This window comes from Mytilus galloprovincialis, chromosome 9, assembly GCF_965363235.1.
Source record: "Mytilus galloprovincialis chromosome 9, xbMytGall1.hap1.1, whole genome shotgun sequence".
In the NCBI taxonomy this organism is placed as follows: Eukaryota; Metazoa; Mollusca; class Bivalvia; order Mytilida; family Mytilidae; genus Mytilus; species Mytilus galloprovincialis.
Genome location: NC_134846.1, coordinates 37,230,412 through 37,254,439, shown reverse-complemented (window position 1 = coordinate 37,254,439; position 24,028 = coordinate 37,230,412). Strand labels below are relative to the sequence as shown.

General features: G+C 31.4%; 1 protein-coding gene across 1 annotated transcript; it reads right to left on the bottom strand.

The window, feature by feature from the left end:
• Nucleotides 1–4,269: 4,269 nt before the first annotated feature.
• Nucleotides 4,270–20,447, bottom strand: LOC143046778 (bile acid-sensitive ion channel-like). The gene is made up of 8 exons (XM_076219854.1): nt 20,326–20,447; nt 18,493–19,033; nt 17,013–17,114; nt 15,862–16,021; nt 13,359–13,409; nt 11,593–11,749; nt 10,776–10,867; nt 4,270–4,429 (listed from the first exon to the last, which is right to left on the bottom strand). The coding sequence occupies exons 1-8, from the start codon at nt 20,439–20,441 to the stop codon at nt 4,284–4,286; spliced, it is 1,365 nt and encodes a 454-aa protein (XP_076075969.1). The 5' UTR covers nt 20,442–20,447; the 3' UTR covers nt 4,270–4,283.
• Between the last annotated feature and the right edge of the window lie 3,581 nt (nt 20,448–24,028).

Genomic DNA, 24,028 nt, shown 5'->3' with positions numbered 1-24,028 from the left:
AGTTGGCTATCCAATCATAATTTATAAAAGTAAAACATTATAGGTCAACGTACGGTCTTCAAATCTGAGACTTGACTCACACCAAACAGCAAGAAGGGCCCCAAAAAATTACTAGTGTAAAACAATTCAAAGTGATAAACTAACGGTCTAATCTATATGAAAAACGAGAAACGAGAAACACATATGAACCACATCAAAAAACGACAACCATTGAATATCAGGTTCCTGACTAATGACAGGTGCAACCAATTGCAACGGATTTTAAAGTTTTCAAACCTTCACTCTTTTTTTTATAACTTGCTGTTCGATGTGAGTCAAGGCTCTGCGTTGAGGACCGCATTTTGTCCTATAATGGTTAACTTTTATAATTTGTTACTTGAAAGGAGAGTTGTCTCATTGGTACTCATACCACATCTTCTTATACCTATTGGCTTTATCAACTTATCTTATATATTCAATGACTCTTCCATTCATTGCCAAATACCTCCATATTTTGATAATACAGGACCACGTTTTACTTCGTAATTATACAAGCAGAATTTTGATTTCAAATAATACGTCAGTTACACCAGACGTCAATTATTGAAACTGATGCTCCTTTCACTTGAGACAATTAAACATCTAGTTTTAGATATATTTCCTATGGTCTTGTCCCAACAGGATACCTCGACATCGATTACGACCTTGTTATCAGAAATGTTCATTATTATAAATTACAAACAGTGTCGTCTTGTAATTAAAGACGATTTATCAGCCCTCTGTAACAATTAGTGTAAAAGTGAAAAATCTGATAGAAAAAAACTCTAGACAGTTAAAATAAAAGTATCTCATTTTTAAAACAATTTTGAATTAAATAATAAGGTTTATGATATGCCAATTTCTAGAATAACGAATAAATTATAAGTACTCTGAAAGCGTTATGTGTTTGTTTACGCAGACATACCAGCCAACACTTTATTGGTTTTTGTGACGTACATGCTACACGGAAGTTCTAAAGAACGAATTTATAAATTCTTCTACATTCAGGTTCCATACCAGTCCAAATAATTATGACGTCTGGCAAGGCTATTTTATTTTTTTTCTGGGACGCCTTCCTACGACGTCATAACGCTGAAGCCATTTTTTACGTCTGGAGTTTGAGAGCAAAATTTGGGGGGAACTTTGACACCTAATTTTGACAAGAAACTTTCATTGCCTGTTAGAAATTTTACGTAGTTACAAAGTCCTACCTTTTTTGTGCTTATTGGTGTAAAATATTTCCAGAAATATCCAAAAGAAAGGATTAAATAAGATACGATTCTATTTGAAGTGGGGGAATATTTATTTTGTTAGGAAATGATTTCCCACAATTACCAACGAAACGTCACTTCCGGTGAATATAAAATTTAAAATCCGTTAAAATTTGACAGACCCGAATTTCCGGATAATGTAAATCGATCGTTCCGGAAATTCGGATCCATCAAAATTTAACGAATTTCAAATTTTATATTCACCGGAAGTGACGTCACGTCAATGTGCTAGTCTCGATAGATACATGTTTACACTATATGGACTTCATGAACAAATAAATTTTTATTCTTTACACAATTACTGCTCAAACAGATATTCGATTAAATCAATACTACATAATGACAAATGGTAAGGTTGAAATCACCAATTGTTGACCGATACTACACATGTGAAGGTTTCTCCACACACTAGCGAAATCTTTCACTTTCTTTCAAGAAACAAAGTTTTGTCGTCCGACATGTAATATTTCCTTACTGTGTCCTCATTTGGGTTTTTTGGATGACGAGCAGGTGTGTGCATTTAAAAAAGAGCTTGTTATCAAATGTATATTTAAGGAAGGATCCAGGATAAATAATTTATTAAACATGTAAAAGGTACAAATAGAATACAAGGGATGTAATACTGCAACATTTAGTTCAGTGTTAAATTTAAGCGTTCTTTTCCAAAACAGGTAATGCATTATTAACAATATAACAGTAAATAAATACATATAACTAGGGATAACATGTTTTGCTAATTGTTAAGATCAATCTGTGTATACCGTTTAAGGCTTACACATATGGAAATTATTATCTAAATAATAAAACTTTGCATTAAAACCAAAAGAAAATATATGGAATGTTTGTTTATTTTGTTTGCACATCGTTGTCAATATAATGGAATTTGATGATGAGACTGTCATACAAGTAAGGGATTTAGCTAGCTATAAAACATGGTTTTATACTCTCTACACTACACTTCCACGAAATTTTATCAATATGTCTTATTTAATTAAATGGTCTTTTGAAAAATGTATTTGATGTAACTGGTTTAGAGAATTTTTCTGAAACGAAACGAAAGTATGCTAGATACACTTACTGAAATAATGGGGACATGATTGAAGCCTTCAATTTTCTCCTAGACAACATATATATACGTTTCGACGTTAAAGTGTTTCGACCAGTAGTAGGTATTCCTATGGGGACTAACTGTGCCACTTTAATAGCAGATGTATTCTTGTATTGCTATGAATCTCAGTTTATGCTTTAACTCTGTAAACATGGTAAAGACACGTCAATGTTATATTTGGTTGATAATTCTAACAATAACTACCGTTATCTGGATGATATTTTCGTTAAATAATTTAGAATTCTCTAAATTTACTACAACAATTTACACCATACAACTTATTTTTACTAAATCTAACATAAACAGCAATAGTTTTTATTCCCAATTGTTATTTTTCCTTTACTAGACGGCAATGTTCGTTTGGCTCCATCATATGGTGTTCATACATCCAAACTCGTTCGTTATCCCATGTGTATAGTGATGTCATAGATTTTAGCGAACGTAATCAATGTATCACTTTTAAATTATAAAGTCAGGGATTTCGTTACCATACATTACTTAAAATTTTTACTTAATTATTCCATAGGTACAAAGATTTGACTAGTAAAGTTGGCTGTACCTGTAGAAAACCTTTTGCAAACGGAATTCTCATCCCCAATATAACGGTTATATATTGTACTTAAAGCGCAGAAATAAGTATGTGATCCGTGTAAACTCATCGAACCTTTAAACAAATTTATTAGTAAAGGTTATTTTACCGATGTTGTAATTAGATCTTTGAACATAGTTTACATTGGCCCTGATATTGATTTTGTCAGCAACAAATAAAACATAACTTAATTTGTATTCTTTTCACACGGGATGTATGACGACACACCCATGTTTTTTTTTTATCAATTTACAGGTTAACTCTAACTATCCTAGTGCCTGTTGATTCATTTATTTTGGCATTGCAAAAGTCATGTTTTCTTTGGCTGTCCATCCCGTGAAAATACTAAATTCCTGGGATGTAGTTTAGTTTATTTTAGTCTTTGATGATGATTTTTTAAATATTAATCGTTATTGCTTTTAACTAGCTGTAAGTAACTACGAGTACTCTCAAATCGTACCTTCTTGTTGATATGACCTGTTGATTATATTTGTAATGCAATTTTTGTTATTTAATGTTTACTTATTTATATCTAGTCTATAAGTGGAATTTCTACAAATTTTCACTTCTGCGTACTATAAACATCAGTGTTGTATGTACTGGTAAATCGTCCGTTATCCAAACAAATAACTCGAGAGCTGCGTGGGTACAATGGAATCCATGCACACTCCCTATCGGGATAAATGGAGATGTGTCACTCATGCATTTACAATGTTCAATATTTACAAGAAAAATTCCCATCCCTTCACCATGGAGTGTTAGGACATTGGACATAATCTGTTATTATAGTTGAGGAAGCCGAAGAACTCGGAGAGAACCACCGAACTGATCGGCGGGAACAGACAATCCGAAGAGATATCATCAGACTGATCTTCAGGTCAAAGTCGGGGGCAACTTTCCCCAACCGAGGCCCCATTTTAGTTTAAACGCAGGTATGGTACCAGAGATGTATGTGAGAGGTTTTAAATCACTCTTTTGATGTACTGGTATTTTACCTATTACACGTATGTCTTTTTGTTTTGTTCACACATCGTTGTCAATATAACATGTATAATGAAATTTGATGAGACTGTCATGCAAGTGAGAGGTTTATTTTTGTCATTTTACTTTTTGGTAAGTTTAACCAAAAAAGAAATAAAACTTTGCAATTGTGTGCAATGATCAAATATAATTCACTTAAAATACATTAAAAATTGACTATTCAGAAATGTCAATTGAGCTTGTCATTCAGTAAAACATGGTCAAATTGCATATTTCCTACTGTTCAAAATTACAATATCCAAAAAGTTCTAAAACACTAGGTTTTTATTGGTATGACTGTCTTTCCACCTGTTTTAAATCGGGTGATGAATAACCATAGATTAGAAAACACAAATTCTCCAAGTTCAGTCATTGTTACGATACTTGCTCCTAAAAACAATCCCATCATTCCTCCTAAGTTAGCTGAAATGATACATAAAGTTCAATCATTAAAGGTCACACATTAAAGGTCAAACATTAAAGGTCAAACATTTTATATTGATATATGTGCATTCCTCCTAAGTTTAGCTGAAATGATAAACAAAGTTCAAACAATTTAAATATATACAAGTCTAAATTGAAAACTACGTTCAAACCTATGATTGCGTTGGATAAAAACCGCAATTTTTATACGTATGCATGTAAAACAAATTTCGTTGTAGAAGGGTCTAAATACTGCACAAACAACATTTTCCAAAAGACCAAAAAAGTGAAAAAGTATATTTAAACAAAACGCATTTGACTAACAGGTCGAACAACTGATGTTCTTTAACCCTGCTGACTGCCATTGGCGATTCAAAAATAAAATTGATCACGAGACGTCACAAAATGGATCTTAATATAAATTTAATACTAAACAGAAAACAATGAACTTGTGACCAAGATGTTATGCCACAAACACAAGGTGTCAATATTTTTTTGTACACCAGATCTAGATTTCGACAATATATGTCTCTTCAGTGATGTTAGCTGGGATCGAAACGGTATTTGGAAGGCCATATAATTTACCCTCAATTTAAGAATTTTAAGAGTCAATATAGGATGAACGGATCATATAAACCGGAGGGAAAATATGATACAAGCCCAAACGATAAAATCTAAACAAGTCTAAATTGAAAACTACGTTCAAACCTATGATTGCGTTGGATAAAAACCGCAATTTTTATACGTGTGCATGTAAAACAAATTTCGTTGTAGAAGGGTCTAAATACTGCACAAACAACATTTTCCAAAAGACCAAAAAAGTGAAATATATATATATATATATATATATATATATATATATATATATATATATATATATATATATATATATATATATATATATATGTACAACAGTTGAATTTTTTGCCAGGCTGCAGTGGGTGTGTCATGTTTTCCGGTCTTTGAATATATACAAAAGAAGATGTGGTATGATTTCCAGTAAAACAAGTCTCCACAAGAGACCAAATGACACATACATTAACAACTATAGGTCACCTTACGGTCTTCAACAATGCCTAAAACCCATACTGCATATAAAAGGCCCCTAATTGACAATATGAAACCATTCAAACAAGAAAACAAACGGCATAATGTATGTACAAAAAATGAACGAAAAACAAATATGTAACATGTGTAATGCATAAACAAAAGACAACCGCTGAATTACATGCTCCTGACTTGGGACAGGTACATACATACAGAATGTGACGGAGTTAAACATGTTAGCGGGTTCCGTTTCAGGTTAAGGTTTCCTTTACACGATGTAACAATGGCTTAAGGTTTTAGTTTAGATAAATGTAATTAATAACTCAACAATTGAACTGGCATCATCAAAAAATAGTGTAGTCACATGACATAGTATGTTTAAACCATACGAGTGGCATTACATGCCCCTTTTATTTTGATATTATGTTCTTTTTTTGAAAAAAAAAGAGACAACCGACATCTGGACATAAACACGCAGTTTTTGTACAATAGTGGAATGTATAACCAATATACCATGTTCGAAAAAAGATCGAAGAAAAACTACTTAGGCGACCTAATGAAAAAACGAGAATAGCTGTGCACTATGAACCCCATCAAATTGACGAGAGTGCCTGTGAAATGCCGTTGGAGTGCGGGTTTTTGACTCAGAATAATAATGTGCCGATTTTCTTCATGTAATAGTACATTTCGACATAATAATTTCAGATTAAAAACGAACACCTTTATTTATTTTCGACAGTACACACATACAGCATAATAGAATTATAAACTCGGCATCACAAGAATAAATCAACGCTTCAACACAATAGACGTCACAGGTAAATTTCTAAAAATTTAACATACAATCGGGAATAAGTTAGTAGTGTGTTATTTGATGTATTTTTGATAATCTGTTGAAAGCTCTGTGTGAAATAACTCCTTTTGTGATTAAAAAATGTGTTTTACAAAGTGATATGATTAGAAACATGTTTTTGTTCAAAACCGTTTTAATCTTTCAATTAGATCAATTTGATTTGTAATTCAGTTCTAGTATGATGTTCGCGTTAGGTTAGATTTCAAATGACTTACGAAAAGAAACGGTTGCATTAAAACTAGGCAAATAGCTTTGGCAATTTCAGTATTATAAGTTTTATCATCAAACGACAATTTCTACCTTTATATCTGTTGAAAAGTGTGAACGCTTTGACTAAAGATTTAAATTGTTGAAACGAATTTGTATATATACAATGTAAACGCTAATAATTCCTATTCAAACAATAGATTCGTCATATTGAATATTGCTGGATTAACATATATAATTACATTAGTTTTAGGCAGGGAATTTTTAAACCATCGAATAAAAAATTACATGTATCATAATTCTGATATATTTGATCATTTTATTTAAATTTTATACAGCAAAAGTTACGAGACACGTAAACAAATACAAATATGACATATCTTTTGCTCAATTATTAATAAATTAAGGAAACAGTAGCATACCGCTCTTAAAAAGCCATAAATCGATGGAGAGAGAAAAAATCCGGATTAAAAACTAAAACCGAGGGTAACACATCAACAATAAATGTGAAAAATGAAATGATTATTCGCTTTTAGCAGTTACTTTTGTTCAAATGTGTCAAAATGAGATAAAAAAAACATCGATAAGGAATTAAAACTTGAAAGTGAATACTTCGACATTATTTAATCCGTTTTCATGTGACCTTCAATGAAACAGTTTAGCTAGAGATGGATTACCCATGAATTATGCGTGTTCAGTCATTAAAAGGAAAACAATGTTAACAATCAGAGTGAATCAAATGTCAATCATTTGATTGACTGATTTGATCCTCAAAAACTCATATGCAGGTAAACACGATGCTTGACAAATATATTTCAATATAAAATATGAAATATATGTTATCTATTTATATCTACAATTTATATGTATGTTTATATAGCTTATATGACCATCGGCAGTCTTCAGATGTCAATCCAACAGTTTCTTAGATGGTGTCTAGACTAAGATACACACGCAATGATGATACATATTATCGAAAACAAGCCTTGTTAATTGTTACAAATAGTGTGTACATTTTTTAACTCTACTTCGAGCTATATAGATGATGTTTTTTGACTAAAAAATTCAAAATTTGGTGACTATGTGGAACGCATCTATCCCATCGAACTAGAGATAAAGGATACTTCAGATACAGTTATGTCGGCCTTACATCTAGAAATTGACAATGAGGGTCGATTAAAAACAAAATTTTACGTCAAAAGAGAAGATTTCAGCTTTCCAATTGTGAACTTTCTATTTTTAAGTAGCAACATTCAAGCAGCACCTGCATACGGGGTATATATCTCCCAATTGATACGATATTCCCGTGCTTGTATTTCCTATCATAATTTTCTTGATAGAGAGTTACTGCTCACAAGAAAGCTATTAAACCAAGAGTTCCAAATGGTGAAGTTGAAATCATTCCTTCGTAAATTTAACGGACGCCATCACGAGTTGGTTGACCGTTATGGAATAACCGGTACCGTTTCACAAATAATATCGGATATATTCCTTACGTCGTAACTACAATCCCCGTCCCTTTCATGAATGTGACCTACCGAATAAGACTATTTACCGGATTTGTTATTATATAAGGTAGCAATACACAGAAGTTTAGTTTCGCATTATGGCCCCTGTGAATTTTTTAAATATGAAAGTTTTTGTACAATAAAATTGATTTTTAGATAATTGAAGAATAATATAGCCTTCTTAGTTGGTTTATATGAACATTTAGATTGTTTTTAACATGTTTTTTAGGCCATTTATATGATTGACAGTCCGTATTTTCTATCCGTACCGTCCATAGGTCCATAAATTATTGTAGTGTTTATCAACAAAGATTTAGCGCTCGATCTTTTCAATTCAATTTTATGGAAAAACGAGCAAAAATGCATATGATTTTTTTTTGGACCACTTGATAGATATAAACCTATGGATTCAGGAAAGGTATCACTGTAATTGATTGAAATTTTCCTTTAGACCAAATTTTGGAGACTTTTGTGACATGTTCACCCCCCTTTTTTGCTATATTTTGTATCTAAGAAATGCAGATTGTTGCCATGATTACACCCAAAAGGGATTATATTTCACCCTTATGACCATTAGAAATCAAATCTATGGAAGATTCTCTTTCTATAAGTATATACATGCATAACACACATATAAAGTCTTCTTTGTTAGACAGGAGGGGAAAGAGGGTGTTTAAAAATTATGAGTGTCAATTTTAAGTTTTTTTCCTAACTGTGTATTGCTACCTTATGGCATTTGACAAAGCAAAGAATTACTTTTTTTTAGATTAATCATACCACAAATCTATTGATATTTAGGTTATAGATACAATTCTGAGGGAGAAACAACCTTTAGTAAGACAATATATGTTAGTTTTGTTGTTTATTGTCCTTAGCAACCAATATAGACATTTTGACACAAAGACTTGGTTCCGTCATAAATTGATACTTTCTTGGCTACCCCTTGGAAAAGAAGATTGCGCGTTATGTAGAAACATTAGAAGGGAACGCTTTATATTTTTTCATGCGACTAAATCAAATTTATTATTTTAGCAAGTATAAAGTCACAATTTAGCATAAATTAAGCCTGATTTTTTTCCCGCTGTTATAAATAAATTCAGTATTTACTAAATTTTAACCAAGGCTTTGGTATGGTAATACACAACAAAATTGACATTCTACAGCTTTAAAATAGCTTTAACTTGTAAAATTTGTCTACTGTTAAGGTTAATTTAAGTTTTTAAACAAGAAAAGACAGGCTTAGATGGTATAGTTTTAGAAATTTGACTAAAAAAGGAGAAAATGCACCTTGACATGGCATGTTTCATAAAATCACTTTTTTGTTGCATTTCAGTGTCAACTGCTAACCTTCATAAAATATTTATTTCTGAACCGATTTTCAAAACTAGCAGGCCAATTTGCTCGTTTTAGCTAGTAGAAAACGGAAATCCATTTAAAGTGGAATTGGGGAAAAAAATGTTAATCCTTAAGGTAGCAATACACAGTTAGAAGTTTAGTTTCGCATTATGGCCCCTGTGAATTTTTTAAATATGAAAGTTTTTGTACAATAAAATTGATTTTTAGATAATTGAAGAATAATATAGCCTTCTTAGTGGGTTTATATGAACATTTAGACTGTTTTAACATGTTTTATAGGCCATTTATATGATTGACAGTCCGTATTTTCCTATCCGTACCGTCCATAGGTCCATAAATTATTGTAGTGTTTATCAACAAAGATTTAGCGCTCGATCTTTTCAATTCAATTTTATGGAAAAACGAGCAGAAATGCATATGATTTTTTTTGGACCACTTGATAGATATAAACCTATGGATTCGGGAAAGGTATCACTGTAATTGATTGAAATTTTCCTTTAGACCAAATTTTGGAGACTTTTGTGACATGTTCACCCCCCTTTTTTGCTATATTTTGTATCTAAGAAATGCAGATTGTTGCCATGATTACACCCGAAAGGGATTATATTTCACCCTTATGACCATTAGAAATCAAATCTATGGAAGATTCTCTTTCTATAAGTATATACATGCATAACACACATATAAAGCCTTCTGTGTTAGACAGGAGGGGAAAGAGGGTGTTTAAAAATTATGAGTGTCAATTTTAAGTTTTTTTTCCTAACTGTGTATTGCTACCTAAGCAACACGACGGGTGCCACATGTGGAGCAGGTTCTGCTTACCCTCCGGAGCACCTGAGATCACCCCTAGTTTCTGGTGGGGTCGTGTTGCTTATTCTTTAGTTTTCTATGTTGTGTCATGTTTACTATTGCTTGTCTGTTTGTCTTTTTCATTTTTAGCCATGCCGTTGTCAGTTTATTTTTTATTTATGAGTTTGACTGTCCCTCTGGTATCTTTCGTCCGTCTTTTAGTATGTTATAAATAAAATACAAGAATTTGAGGAAAATTGATGAACATGAATTTGTCAGCCAATGCTACCTCAAAGATAAAGTTCATTTAAGGAATGATGAAAAAAAGTAAATTTGAAAATATATCTTCTAGATAATAGATTGTGTAACGTGTGTAGCGGAATATACAATTGTGATTATAATATTCAATCAAGATGATTATCCATGTCGAAAATACCAATGAAAATGCATCGACTATTTGCATAATGGTGGTCTGAATAAAAAGATACATTATACTAATTTACACGTTCACAGTTCTTAGCGTTGATTTCGGGTTGGTAAGAAATTGAACAAAAAACATCTATTTATAGTAGCAAATATTACATACCAAACATTTCTCCAGCTGAATATTTTGGAGTCTGTTTTGACACAACAGTTTTCAGTTGATCAAAATATATACGTAGATTGATGTAGTTTTTTCTGTAACAAAAATGAAAACTTATACTTCTGTGGCTTTCAAATATTTGTCTTCGAGCGTCTTTAAAAGTAAAAATCAAGAAAAACCATATTGTTGTCAGTTGTTTATTTACCCCATTATGTCATTGCGAAACATCTTTCTGTCATTATTAATGAAAATTAACCCATATATAAACGTTTAGTGAACCTTTTCATTATGTTGCTTCGTTTATTTCTATTGAACTATTCGCCTCCACAGAATCTAAAGGACTATGAATAATCCCATTTTTCGTACACCATAATGAATATAACGTTACGTCATTAGTTGACGACGTTTTAAACCAATCACAACGTTTTGAATTACTCTTTTAAAAATATTACCCAGATTGCATTAGATTCTGAAACGGCGAATTGTATGGTATATGGTTATTTTTTTCTGTTACCCTTTTAACGAAAATCAACCCTTAATATTTTAATTGATAAAATTTTGATAGAATATATGAAAAATATAGCACTGAAAATAATGCCAAGGAAACGTAACCATAATATTTACCAAGCGATTTGATATAATCCCAACTGGACTATAATATGTATAACATGTATAAATCTGATTATAAAATTCAGATTTGTACCAAACGGACCAATTTATCTACATGACCTACGATAAGTTAGTACTACCATTGGATTCTTAGCTTAATGCTGTTTTTATGCATATCAGGTCTGATCTGTTTTTAACTTTAAATTCTTACCGGTAATAGTTTATATCCAAGTCTGGAGAGAAATATCTCTTGAATATCTCGGCATAAAATTCGGAGGGAAATAAAGTTGACGAAATCCTAGCGTCATATCTTGTAAATTTGCACGACATTGGACAATCGCAACTCTTTAAAAGTCTTGCAGTTGCGTCTAAAATGAAACACAATTATGTAAAGTAAACAGGTTAAATTAAAAAAAAGATAGAAAACACCATTACATGTAAACTCTTCGGCCTTAAATAATGAATAATACGCATATTGTTTAGTAAGTTATAAAAACCCGCAATGATAAAAGTGTAGAAAACAATATCAAATGAGAAAATTGACGTCTTGATTTATGACTAATCAGACAGTAATAACGCTACATGGGTACAATTATTTTGGCATGGAACAATCAAATACGCCTGTAAAAAATGGTAGGATTAAATGCTTCCAAGTGGCTCTGACCCATTGAAGACTAAATTGAGGGAAACTGTTCAAACTTTGAAAAAGAAACGATCAAATTGAGATTTATAAACAAAAACATTGGTCTTCGGTGATAACTTCGTAGTGGAGACTTATTTGAATTAAACAATGGTTGGGATGATGGTTGAATATATTGGTCTAGATTACTAGTTGTAAAACACATGTTATTAAAGTTATCTGTATAGCTGGAAAATTAATTGATTGTATAGAACAAAAGAACACTCATGTTTTGCTTAGAAAGTTAAATATCCGATGTCATATTTTATATTCTAGTTGTATAAGAGGAGTGGTAGGACTGAAACTAAGACAACTCTATATCTAAGTCACGATTTGTAAAAGTAAACCATTAACTATCAAAGTACGGTCCTCAACCAGGAGATTTGGCTCACAAGGAACAGCAAGCTATAAAGGGCCCCAAAAATTACACGTACTTTTTGTTTACATGGCATATGTCCACTTTCTATCTGCTATATGGATCAAACTTTGTACAGACATATGCCGCCGTTCGAAAAAACTTGTGAAACATTCGATAAAAATTCACAAGGCATGAATTTTTACACTCATATGAGATAAATTTCTCATAAAATTGTTGATTCGAGGCCTCGATGCACAGGTGGATGAAGTAGTTATATATATATATATATATATATTTATCATATTCTTATAGAAAATAATGGTATAACTGTACCAAATGATAAAACGTATTTGTACATATATTTATTCATTCAATTTGAAGAATTGCCTTATCCGTGTGATAAGACTTTTGTTATCAACTGCTTTCGGTTTATCAGTCCTGATCAACATGTTATATTACCATGCCTAGTAACTTTTTCCTTGGGAGCAATAATTAAAGTTCAAGGATTCAGAAATTAAAGTCAAATGGTCGTTCTCTTATCTTGAAGACTTAATGTTTTTTTCGTATTTTCAGTTTGTTTCGGTAGCAAGAAAAAAAACCGGTACCGTCCACATTTTGTGTATAGTTATTTCAATGCATCTTTTATGTCTTTCAAAAACATCTACCAACATTAACGTATAAACTTACTAGTATATAGTAAGTAAATGATACTTTTGAAAGTTGGATTTCAAATTGCATCAATTATTCTGAAAAGAACGGGGAAAACAATCTAAATAGATAAACTCATCATAGATACCAAGATTGAAATTTTGTAATATAGTACATAGAAAGTAACATTTGCCTATTCAAAAAGAACATTCATTTTAAGCTTATACAATGCATTTATGATTTGATTGTTTTGTTTGTTTATATTTGTCATATATTCAAAATGGATAATTACCTATATCTTTAGTGCAGTTTTCTACGTCGAACTTTGAACAATACAGAGTATCTGTAGAAAAAAAAACATTTTGGCAAAAATTGAAAATTTATCTTTTGTTTTAACTTGACATTTGAATAACGCATCGGAATTTAGGATGTGAGATTAATATTGTTTTTCATTCTTTAGAAAGTACACATGCATTAGATCGTGTGTTGATGAAAAATTTCATCCCAAAGTGGTAAATTGTATATCTTGTCATCTAATTCAAAGTAAGGTTTGGAATATTCAAAATGTCCTGTACAAAATCGGGGATATATCATTTGATATCAAATAGTCTGATTCTATGTATGTTGACGTTTATTTTTGTTGCAGTTCCGTGTTTGCATTGTTGTTTTCCGTTTAATTGATGTGTTTCTTTTGCTTTTGGTTTTTGACCCAGCTTTGTCTTCGCTTCACTTAATCGATTTACGACCATTGAATAGCTGTATACTACTGTCTCCTTCATTGACTGCTCAAAGTGTTGGATTTTCCTTGTTTTTAAGGAACTTAATGTGGTTAGCCGATTTAATAGTCCAGAGCATACTTAATATTGGTATTCGGTTGTTAAAAATGTGCCATGATTTTAATTCTAAATAATATTTGCTTTTTTCAAAAAGATCATATAATGCAAATTGTGACTCTACAACTATTTGCATTACCATTTTTTAAATATGTTACGATTATCGATTAAGTGACATTTCGATTAGATAATTGTACAAAGTACTTAAATTATTGTTAGGCGAACATTCACAACTCGATAAACAACATGCAAAACGAAATAAAAAAATGATAAAAATGATAGATATAATTTTCTATAAAAACAAACTAATGAACCATAGAGTCATCCAGCGTTTATAATTTGGTAACTCTAAGGACACATGTTTATTTTATAATCAGGCTTTAAATAGTCCCGTTTCAAAATAAGATTATTTTGTAAACAAAACAAGTAGAATTAGAACTACACATATGTTGGGAAAACTCATATTAATGTCAAGAGACATCCCACAAAACGTTTTTTTTAAATTATATTAAAACTATTGATCCTTTAAATGAACTTAAAATATAAAAGTTTTCCAATTCAACACTGACATAATATCTTTTGATATTGTTTATATTAAGATTGTAACCTAATTTTGACTGCTGTACCCCTAATTTTGACATTTTTACCCAGTATGTCTTCTTCAGGCATTGTTGTCAATATAATGGAATTTGATGCGATTGCCATTCAAGTGAGAAGTCTAGCGCTACTAAACCAGATTCAATCCATCATTTTCTACATACGAAAATTCCTGTACCAAGTCAGGAATATGACAGTTGTTATTCGTTCGATTGATGTGTTTGAGCTTTTGATTAATGGTTTACTTTATACTAATTGTGGATTGGATGGAGAGTTATTTCATTTGCACTCATACCACATCTTCTTATATAGTGCGTCGGGTATAGTGTTAAACGATTTGGTGTCACGATATCTCAGTAGCATGACTTTGAATCAAGGGACGAAAAATCATTTGAAGATCTAACATTGTTGGGCTGATATTTAGACGAATTATTAATATATATAGACTGTGTTTTTTTAGCCTTGTACAGTACTGTATCCCCATTACTGGTGGTCTGATGAATAAAATCTGTCAAAGAGTTGTCATTGGTTCATACGTACTAATAATATGATTATTTTTGTGAATGCATCCTACATTCATTTGTAAGATCATCTACGATATATAATTCCGCTGATCTGTAATAATTTCCAGATTTAACATTAATCTGCTGAAATTAATAAGAACTATATGTATATGCGTACAGTGTGTCATTTTTGTTGCTGGTGAAATATCACCTTTACACGTCTGTGTTTTTCTTACTTATTTTTCTTCTTTCTATCGATATGCCGAGTTAATCCCTTTTTTAACTTATATTTTAAAAGGGCAGTTCATATGTTGTGCTGGTACACCACTGTCCTAGTTTTGTGGAGGACAAGGCGTCTTTAAACATGTTAAACACCGCCACACTATGTTAGTTCATATAATAAGCCTGGATCTTGTAATTAAGTGGTTTGACGTTTGTTACTGTATATCACATATTTTTCTTTTTTTTTCATCTGATTGTAATTAATACGGAAATGTTCATAAATTATCTTTCTTGTAAGACGTTTTATGAAATAAGTCGCAGGCTTTGGTAATGTTTTGCACGAGAGGGGAACATTTAAAAAAGTGTCTCCCTCTGACCCATGAGTTAGAGTTAATGGTCTTCCTCGTATTGACCAATCACACACTGGCATTTGAACGTGAAATATAATATCAAAAGTTTTTTTTTTTTTTTTTCTATCAGGTTTAAATAGACCTAAACAATGTACATAAAAGGTTTTGTATATTACACAAAAGATTGCTCATGTTCCTATAAACGTTTCTATTATATAACAAAAAAAGCAAAATATAACAGTGACATTCATACTCTAACGTCGATAACAAACTGACAACGCAAAACTTACTATTAGTAGTAAAGTCGACACACCCACATGACGTTAACATATGTCTGGCAAAACAATCCTTGAAACAGTGTGTTGAGTAATAATCTGTCCCATCACTATTGCGTTTATCTCTGCAGTAGTTGTTAGCCATTGCCTTGTATGGTTTGGACAAATATTCAAACTATAATTTATAAAATAACAAATGATCAAACTTGATACATGATCAAATCAATTGGGCCATGTGTACTAGGTCAAATCGAAGTTTTTTTTTTTGTAAATAACATTATCACTACATGTATTTGATATATTTTTCCTTTGGTATTTTTGTGATATTTTTTTATTTTATCATACTCGTTTAATTGTAAATGAGATACACCATCTCATTTGAAAAACTGATAATCTGAAAATTGCCCATGCTGTTACTCAACAGTTTTGCAATTGTTATAAAATCAAATATTTTAGATAACATTAATGATTAATGCTGTGAATGTGTGATGAATACACTCAACTGAAATATTTAGCCAAAGTGTGTGAAAACATGGTTAACATTAACTATTTTAAAATGCTAGACTTAATCAGTGTCCAGCTACATATTCTTAGAATCAAATTATAAATTTATTACGATACAATGCTACATATAGACATACCATCAAGCTGTCAGATAGTGTTGCATGCACCATAAACGAGGCAATTGATTTGACGTCAACATTGCGACTGGTCGTGGCTGCAAATCCAAAACAGAGGCCCCAATTTACTAAGGTTTTACTGACGGATGAGAGAAGTCCAGGAAAGAACATATTTGTTCACCCAGTCAACCCTAGCTTCATCTTATTAGTACTGACTTAAATCTAAAAGAGGGACGAAAGATACCAGAGGGACAGTCAATCTCCTAGATAGAAAATAAACTGACAGCGCCTGGCTAAAAATGAAAGAAGCCAACAGACAAACAATAGAAACAATGACACAACATAGAAAACTAAAGAATAAGCAATACGAACCCCACCAAAAACTAGAGGTGATATCAGGTGCTCCGGACGGGTAAGCAGATCCTGCTCCACATGTGGCACCCGTCGTGTTGCTTATGTTATAACACATCCGGTAAATAGTCTAATTCAGTAGGTCACATCCTAAAGGTGAATGTTGTTACATTTACATCTAGTTGTTACATTTACCTTATTTTTTGTGATTGCAGCAGAAATCTCGCGCCCTGGTTCCACATAGTACTCGCTTATTCCATCGAAGTCAGGATACTCGTTTGGATCATGTATCTTAAACTGAAATTCAAAAGTAAAAAAAAATCCTGCCGAACAGAGTTCTTATATCTATTTAGCGGCCCATCGGTGTCACGGAAGCGTGATTCTTCAAATGTTCGAGGTATTGAGATTCTTCTACGTTAGCGCCTGGATTAATACCAGTCATGTTTGTCGTTTCGAGTCTAAGAAGTATTTTAAAGTATAATAATGCAGGTTTGAGGTAGCTGTTCAATTCAATTCTTTTGAGGTACACAAAAATGTATATGTTTATTGTTTAAAACATTTTTGGAGTGAATATCTATTTAATAGGAAATATTCCTGGTGTATTATAACCGTGCCCTATAAAAAAAAAACCAACAATAAACATACAAAAAAATAACCTTTAAATAAATGGAATTCGATAGCTATTTTATCAAACATTGTACAGTTAATTAAACTGTTAAGGTAATAAATGTGAGCGTTTCTAGGTAGGGTTCTTTTGAGATTTGCATTTGATCTGTTTGTTTCTAGTATTTCTCATGTCAAAAAGATTTGTTCTATTTGTAAAACATGAAAAATTTAATTCCCATTTTATGACAATACTGTCAAATGTAATAAAAGATAGAATGGAAATGGGAAATAAGTCAAAGAGACAACAACCCGAACAAAGGCCAGAAAACAAATAAAGGCCACCAATGAGTTTTCAACACAGAATAAAAAATCCTACGACTCAATGCGGTCTTCAGCCCTGAACTTAAGTATATTTCATTTGCGTCTGAAATGAAAAGGTATTCACGGAAACTATGAGCGGAAAATATGAGTAGTCCTTTCGCACGCAAACATCATGATACGTATACCTTATGTCTTAGCATGTTGTTTACCTTCAGCTGTACATTATATTTTTTTTTTTATTTTTTCAAGTTGAGTTACTGTTTAAAGGGGCCTACATTAAGGATATCTTTTAATGTAAAGAAAGTTTATTCACAATAAAAACAAAATCCCACTTGATGAAAATAAATCTTTGCTTGCTCTTTCTTTTGCTTTACCTTTTATGACGTGTAAAACAATGTTTAAAAGTAAGATATAAGTCCCTAACAGTCCATTCTGTAAAATATTAAACAGGTCTTCGGCCTGCGGCCTCAGACTTGTCCAATATTTTATAGCATGATTTGGTGAGTACATTTCAATAACATATTTAGGAAGCGTTTATTGTGGAAAAAGAATTATGATTAATAAATAGGCTGTCCATGCTTTAAATATATTCATAGGTCATCTGATAGTTTTATGATATCACGGTTGTCATAATACATAAATGTTCACTGTGACATTTTATCTTTGCTTATTTTCACGATGTGGATTTCTGTTTGACATTATAAAAACGTGACAAAAAACACATAATTTAACATATTTTAATGTTTACCTTTATTCCTGTACCAAACGATTCTCCAAAGTAATCGTTTTCTGCATCTATATTAATCCATGCATTCAAGTTGAACTTTGAACCTGTGATGTCTGTTGTTATTTGGCCATTTGGATCGAATGTAAGACATGGACCACTCCTTAGTATAAAAAATGACACGTACTCTTTTGCATCCAAATCACGTCCATGAAACTCCCATACCTGAGAACGGATTTTGTGGTCTTTGAGGACTGTGGTTAATGTTCTATTTTCAAAGAAATTTTGTTCTTTGAAAAACGGATCAGACCAATTACTGGGTGTGGCATAAAACTCAAGTAAACTTAGTTTAAGGTAATGATTTTCCATCCTCGTATCGTTCAAAATTGAGTTACGTTTCAAAGAATTCAAGTTACAAATTGTGACCGCTGGGAATTGCATCTCTGAATGTGTTTCTGTGTACATATTTGTATTTACTGGATAATTGTAGTAGTCAATTATTTGTGTTGTTACGAAAATGGCTAAAAAAGTTGTACAAGCTAACAAGATAATAGACCAAATTACCCTGAAATGATAAACGTACTAGATAAAGTAATATAAAAAAAATATACTGAACTCCGAAAAAAATCAAAACGGAAAGTCTCTAATTAAATGGCAAAATCAAAAGCTCAAACACATCAAACGAATGGACAACAGCTGACTTTGTACAGGCTAATGTAAAAATTTAAAGTGGATTAAACCTGGTATTAAAGCTAGCTAAACCATATCACATGTATTGACAACGCTGTATGATTTTTTGGTAAATCAAAATTCTATACGTAATATCTTGTTTTAGTTCAGTTCATCTGAACGATGTTTTTATTTATTCAAATTACATCATTGTCATTCTATACAACGATAATAGAACTATAAGATTATGATGATTATCAATATTTATAGTGATTAGATCATGACTGTTTACCCAGAGTGTACTACGGTATATTAATATCAATGTACAAAAGAAAATCCTTAGTATTTCGAAAATTTATGCTTTTGATAACAGGTAATTTATAACAATGACCACATAATTGATATCCATGTCAACATCGGAGGCTGGTGATACCCTCGGTTACTAAATGTCCACCAGCAGTGCCATCGACCCAGTTGTGTAAATAGTTACCAAAGATACCAGGCTTATAACTTAATCATTGTGTTATTGTTTTTCAATTTTTTCAACGTTCAAACTGTATATTATCTTGCATTGTTGCTGGTTTTGTTTCATTATTTTTCCCTTTAAAATATGCAAACGGCAAGTCGCAACACAATCAGCAACTGTCACAACGTTATGCGAGTATTTTCTTTCTTTATACCATAACATATAGGTTTTTTTCATTTTTAAAGAAAAAAAAGTTTACTAAAAAGCAGATCTGAGATCACTTCAGTTTTTAGTGGGGTAAATCTTGCTCGTTCTTAAGTTTTTAATGTTGTCTTTTGTATACTTTGTTTATGTTTTGATCCTTGCGTAGTTATAGCTTTGTCCGTTTAATTTCGACTAATTGGTGAGAATATCCTTTAGTTATCTTTTGCCTCTTTTTGTTCATCTGTGTTAAATGATTTCGGTCTGGTTGATTTAGAGCTTTGCAGATAGGATAATCAGTTGTTTACATCCTACAGAACAACAGTATGTGAAAATTTTGACTTTTGTATGTGTCGATTGCTTGAAGTCTTTTCTAACAAAAAAACACAAGCGAACAAACCGATATCATTTGTTGTAAACCAGTTATGGTATAATAATGCCGTAACATATACATTTAAGCAAAATGCTAAACTGTTAAAAGATATTAAATTATTATACTTTTTTTAAATCCTAGTACTTACAATCTAAGCTTATTTGTTGAATGTGACAATTTATTTATCCCATGAAAGCCTGTGCTCTGACTAAAATCCTTCCATAAAGACAAGACATTATCATTTTGTTCAACTATTACTGACATAGTCAAATACAGTACTTGCGAAAAGCATCAGAAATGATAAAATGAAAGAAGTTAAACAAATTTTGATTATTTGAAATCACATTTATAGTATAATGTTTATTTATCCTATATTTTGCTCTATAACATGCGCAATATTTCAACTTTTCGTTTCAAACGGACAAAACAAACTAAACTGAGGAATTAATATATAATGAACTTTTATTCATTGTCAGGAAATACTATTTACGATTCCATTACCTTCTCAAATAGACTACATCAACCGGTTATAGTTTTGACGTACTCACATAAGAAAATCTATAGTTTTAAAAAATAAACGGAAGCACTTGCTATTTCAATTGTTTCTCTATTGTCACATATTTGATGAATCATAATTTGAATAAATAGTATAGTTATTAAACAATTAAGATCTTTATACCTTATTCAGCTACATGTAACCACTTTTATTTTAGTATTATCGTATTACATGTGTGACCAGGTGGAATAAGGCTCAGATTAATTAAATGCAGAATGTTTATATACTTTATTAAATATAACATAGAATGCAACGACTACTCTTATACTGCTGGCTACGGCTCTTAGTGTTGTTTCTGTTGTCACTTATTCTGCATTGACAATCTAGTTCAAATATACAGTATATATAGTAAAACGGTGAACCGTTAAACTAGATAGAACCAGATAAAACAACTATTAAGATAAGTAGTTTGTCCAATAGCCAGTTGTGAGTAAATATGAAAGAACCCACATATAGTATTTGGATTCGTTGAATCATATCATAAAAAATATGTTCAATATATATAGTAAGATCATTATGTTATTGGGTGAAATAGATATAAACTAAGTATAAAGTTGGGAATAATATCAAATAGATAATATGTTTATAAATGAACTTGTCCACACATGTGTGTTTCATTAGAATCCGTTAACTAATAACAAGAACAAGTCACTGCAATATCATCATAGTTTAGTTAACATCTTTTACTCCACGTGATATTCGTGACAATGTTAAAATATTGTATAAAAGCTGTTTGACTTAACTCTTAATTGCGTTAAAATATAGTTTTAAAAATTGACCTGTTTTTGTTTATTTTTATTTATGATAGTTCTAAGAGTGGTGATCGTAGTGATCTTACGCACATTTTAAATAGCGATTTCGCATTGCATACACCATGTCCTTTGACCAACATTTTTACACCCTAATATTGTTAAAAGAATCGTTTAATTCCTTAACTGCACTTTCTGACATAACAGAATCATTCGAAAACATGCCGGCGATACAATCTGAAATACAAAATTTATTAAGCAGATGTTCACCACTATAACAGATGAACGCACGAAGCATTACCTGTAGTCTTTTTAACTTTTTAATTTTACTCATTAGAAATAAAAATGTCATACAATACCCTTACAATATTATATGGCATGGCAATATGTTTGTAGTTTTCCGGCACTTTACAAAAAAATAACACCATATTCTCCCCTAGAGATTATTCGGTTATTTGTAACCTGTTGAATACATGGGTCAGAAAGAGGGCGCAGTAATTTTTTGAGTAAATTATTTTTTTTTTTTTCATGTTTTCTGTGCTGTACTTTAAAGAAGAAAGTATGATAGTATACTTTGGAAATTAAACTGATGTTTTAATATATGAAATACCTTGATTCAATGTAAAGCAGTATTATTTATGGTTCCATTAAACATGATAAAAGTGTCATTAAATAATTATTGAATAGTTCCGATAAGTCATTTTTTTTAAGCTAACGGCTTGTATATTCGGATGAATTTTGCTAGATTGTTTGTCTCATATAAAAGATATTTTTTGCATCAGCTAAGGCAAAATCATGCCGATTAAATTAAATATCCTTCAGTATGAATATACATTTTAATATCAGATACTGGCCACACAAATTAACCTGTACTCTTCTCAATTTGATTATTAAACGTATCGAGATATTAGAAAGTATAATTTCATGCAAAACTGTAGAAATATTTATCAGGGCATTGATGAACAGAAGTTATACATCTTCTAATTACATCCTTCAGCTTATCATCGGACATTCGTTTCTTGGAAATTAATGTTTATAAATTTGAATTTTGTATTGCATATTTACATTGCAGTTTTAACCATCTTACATTTAGTTAAAACAAAATATCCTAATTTCGAAATAGTGTTGTTGTATACGTGGAGATGTAATGGTATAGTAGCTTGGAAAGGGTGGGAAGAACTTTTTTCCTAAGTAAGTAAGAGAATCCTGTTGGTACCATCCATGTAATGGCGCTGCGAGCAACTAATGGTAATGGTCGTCATTATTTAGGATAAACCAGAAATAATATTTGTTCCGTTAGTACTTGAAATCACTTTTCCCTAATGACAGCAGTGCTGATTATCAATTAAGCTAACGGCTTGTATATTCGGATGAATTTTGCTAGATTGTTTGTCTCATATAAAAGATATTTTTTGCATCAGCTAAGGCAAAATCATGCCGATTAAATTAAATATCCTTCAGTATGAATATACATTTTAATATCAGATACTGGCCACACAAATTAACCTGTACTCTTCTCAATTTGATTATTAAACGTATCGAGATATTAGAAAGTATAATTTCATGCAAAACTGTAGAAATATTTATCAGGGCATTGATGAACAGAAGTTATACATCTTCTAATTACATCCTTCAGCTTATCATCGGACATTCGTTTCTTGGAAATTAATGTTTATAAATTTGAATTTTGTATTGCATATTTACATTGCAGTTTTAACCATCTTACATTTAGTTAAAACAAAATATCCTAATTTCGAAATAGTGTTGTTGTATACGTGGAGATGTAATGGTATAGTAGCTTGGAAAGGGTGGGAAGAACTTTTTTCCTAAGTAAGTAAGAGAATCCTGTTGGTACCATCCATGTAATGGCGCTGCGAGCAACTAATGGTAATGGTCGTCATTATTTAGGATAAACCAGAAATAATATTTGTTCCGTTAGTACTTGAAATCACTTTTCCCTAATGACAGCAGTGCTGATTATCAATTATAAGAGTTTAATTTGCCGAATAAGTCGTCCAATGTTGCATTTTCAATTCAACCAATCGCTCATCATAGGAACGGAAGTGACGACACCACTAAACATATAAGCATACTAACTAAAATCAAAGTGTTTGACGGAAATACAACGAAATCGAAAGTTGTTTATGGCCGCTAATCATACCTCTTCTGTGTTTGTCTTTCTGCTAGCTACGTTTTAAACATGTTCTCATGATCTAGGTTTTTTTCTTCTTATTATTATTAATTTAATTATGATGACTTGCTAAGTACTACAAATACCATGAATAAAAGCCAGCCAAACTTAGGTCTAATTCCAGTCGTGTTTGTTATGGTATAAATCATCAAATATTGTTATAACGATAAGTTCGTAATTAGACCTATCCGAGTATCAACTACATATTAACCGTTCACACCAATTTTGAATATCGCATTCCGTAAAAACACCAATAAAATCACCAAAAAGCATTTGAGAAACCTCCCATCATTTAATTAAGAAAAACAAAATATTATCAAAGAAATTCATAAAAGTAGTATTTACAAACTATTTA

What these genes read in the sequence shown, in the direction of transcription:
- LOC143046778 (XM_076219854.1), bottom strand. Translation starts at nt 20,441, where the DNA reads ATGTCAGTAATAGTTGAACAAAATGATAATGTCTTGTCTTTATGGAAG. An exon ending in CGTTTGGTACAGGAATAAAG is followed by an intron (nt 17,115 to 18,492) that starts GTAAACATTAAA and finishes TTTGAATTTCAG; the next exon opens with TTTAAGATACATGATCCAAA. An exon ending in CTGCAATCACAAAAAATAAG is followed by an intron (nt 16,022 to 17,012) that starts GTAAATGTAACA and finishes TATAAATTATAG; the next exon opens with TTTGAATATTTGTCCAAACC.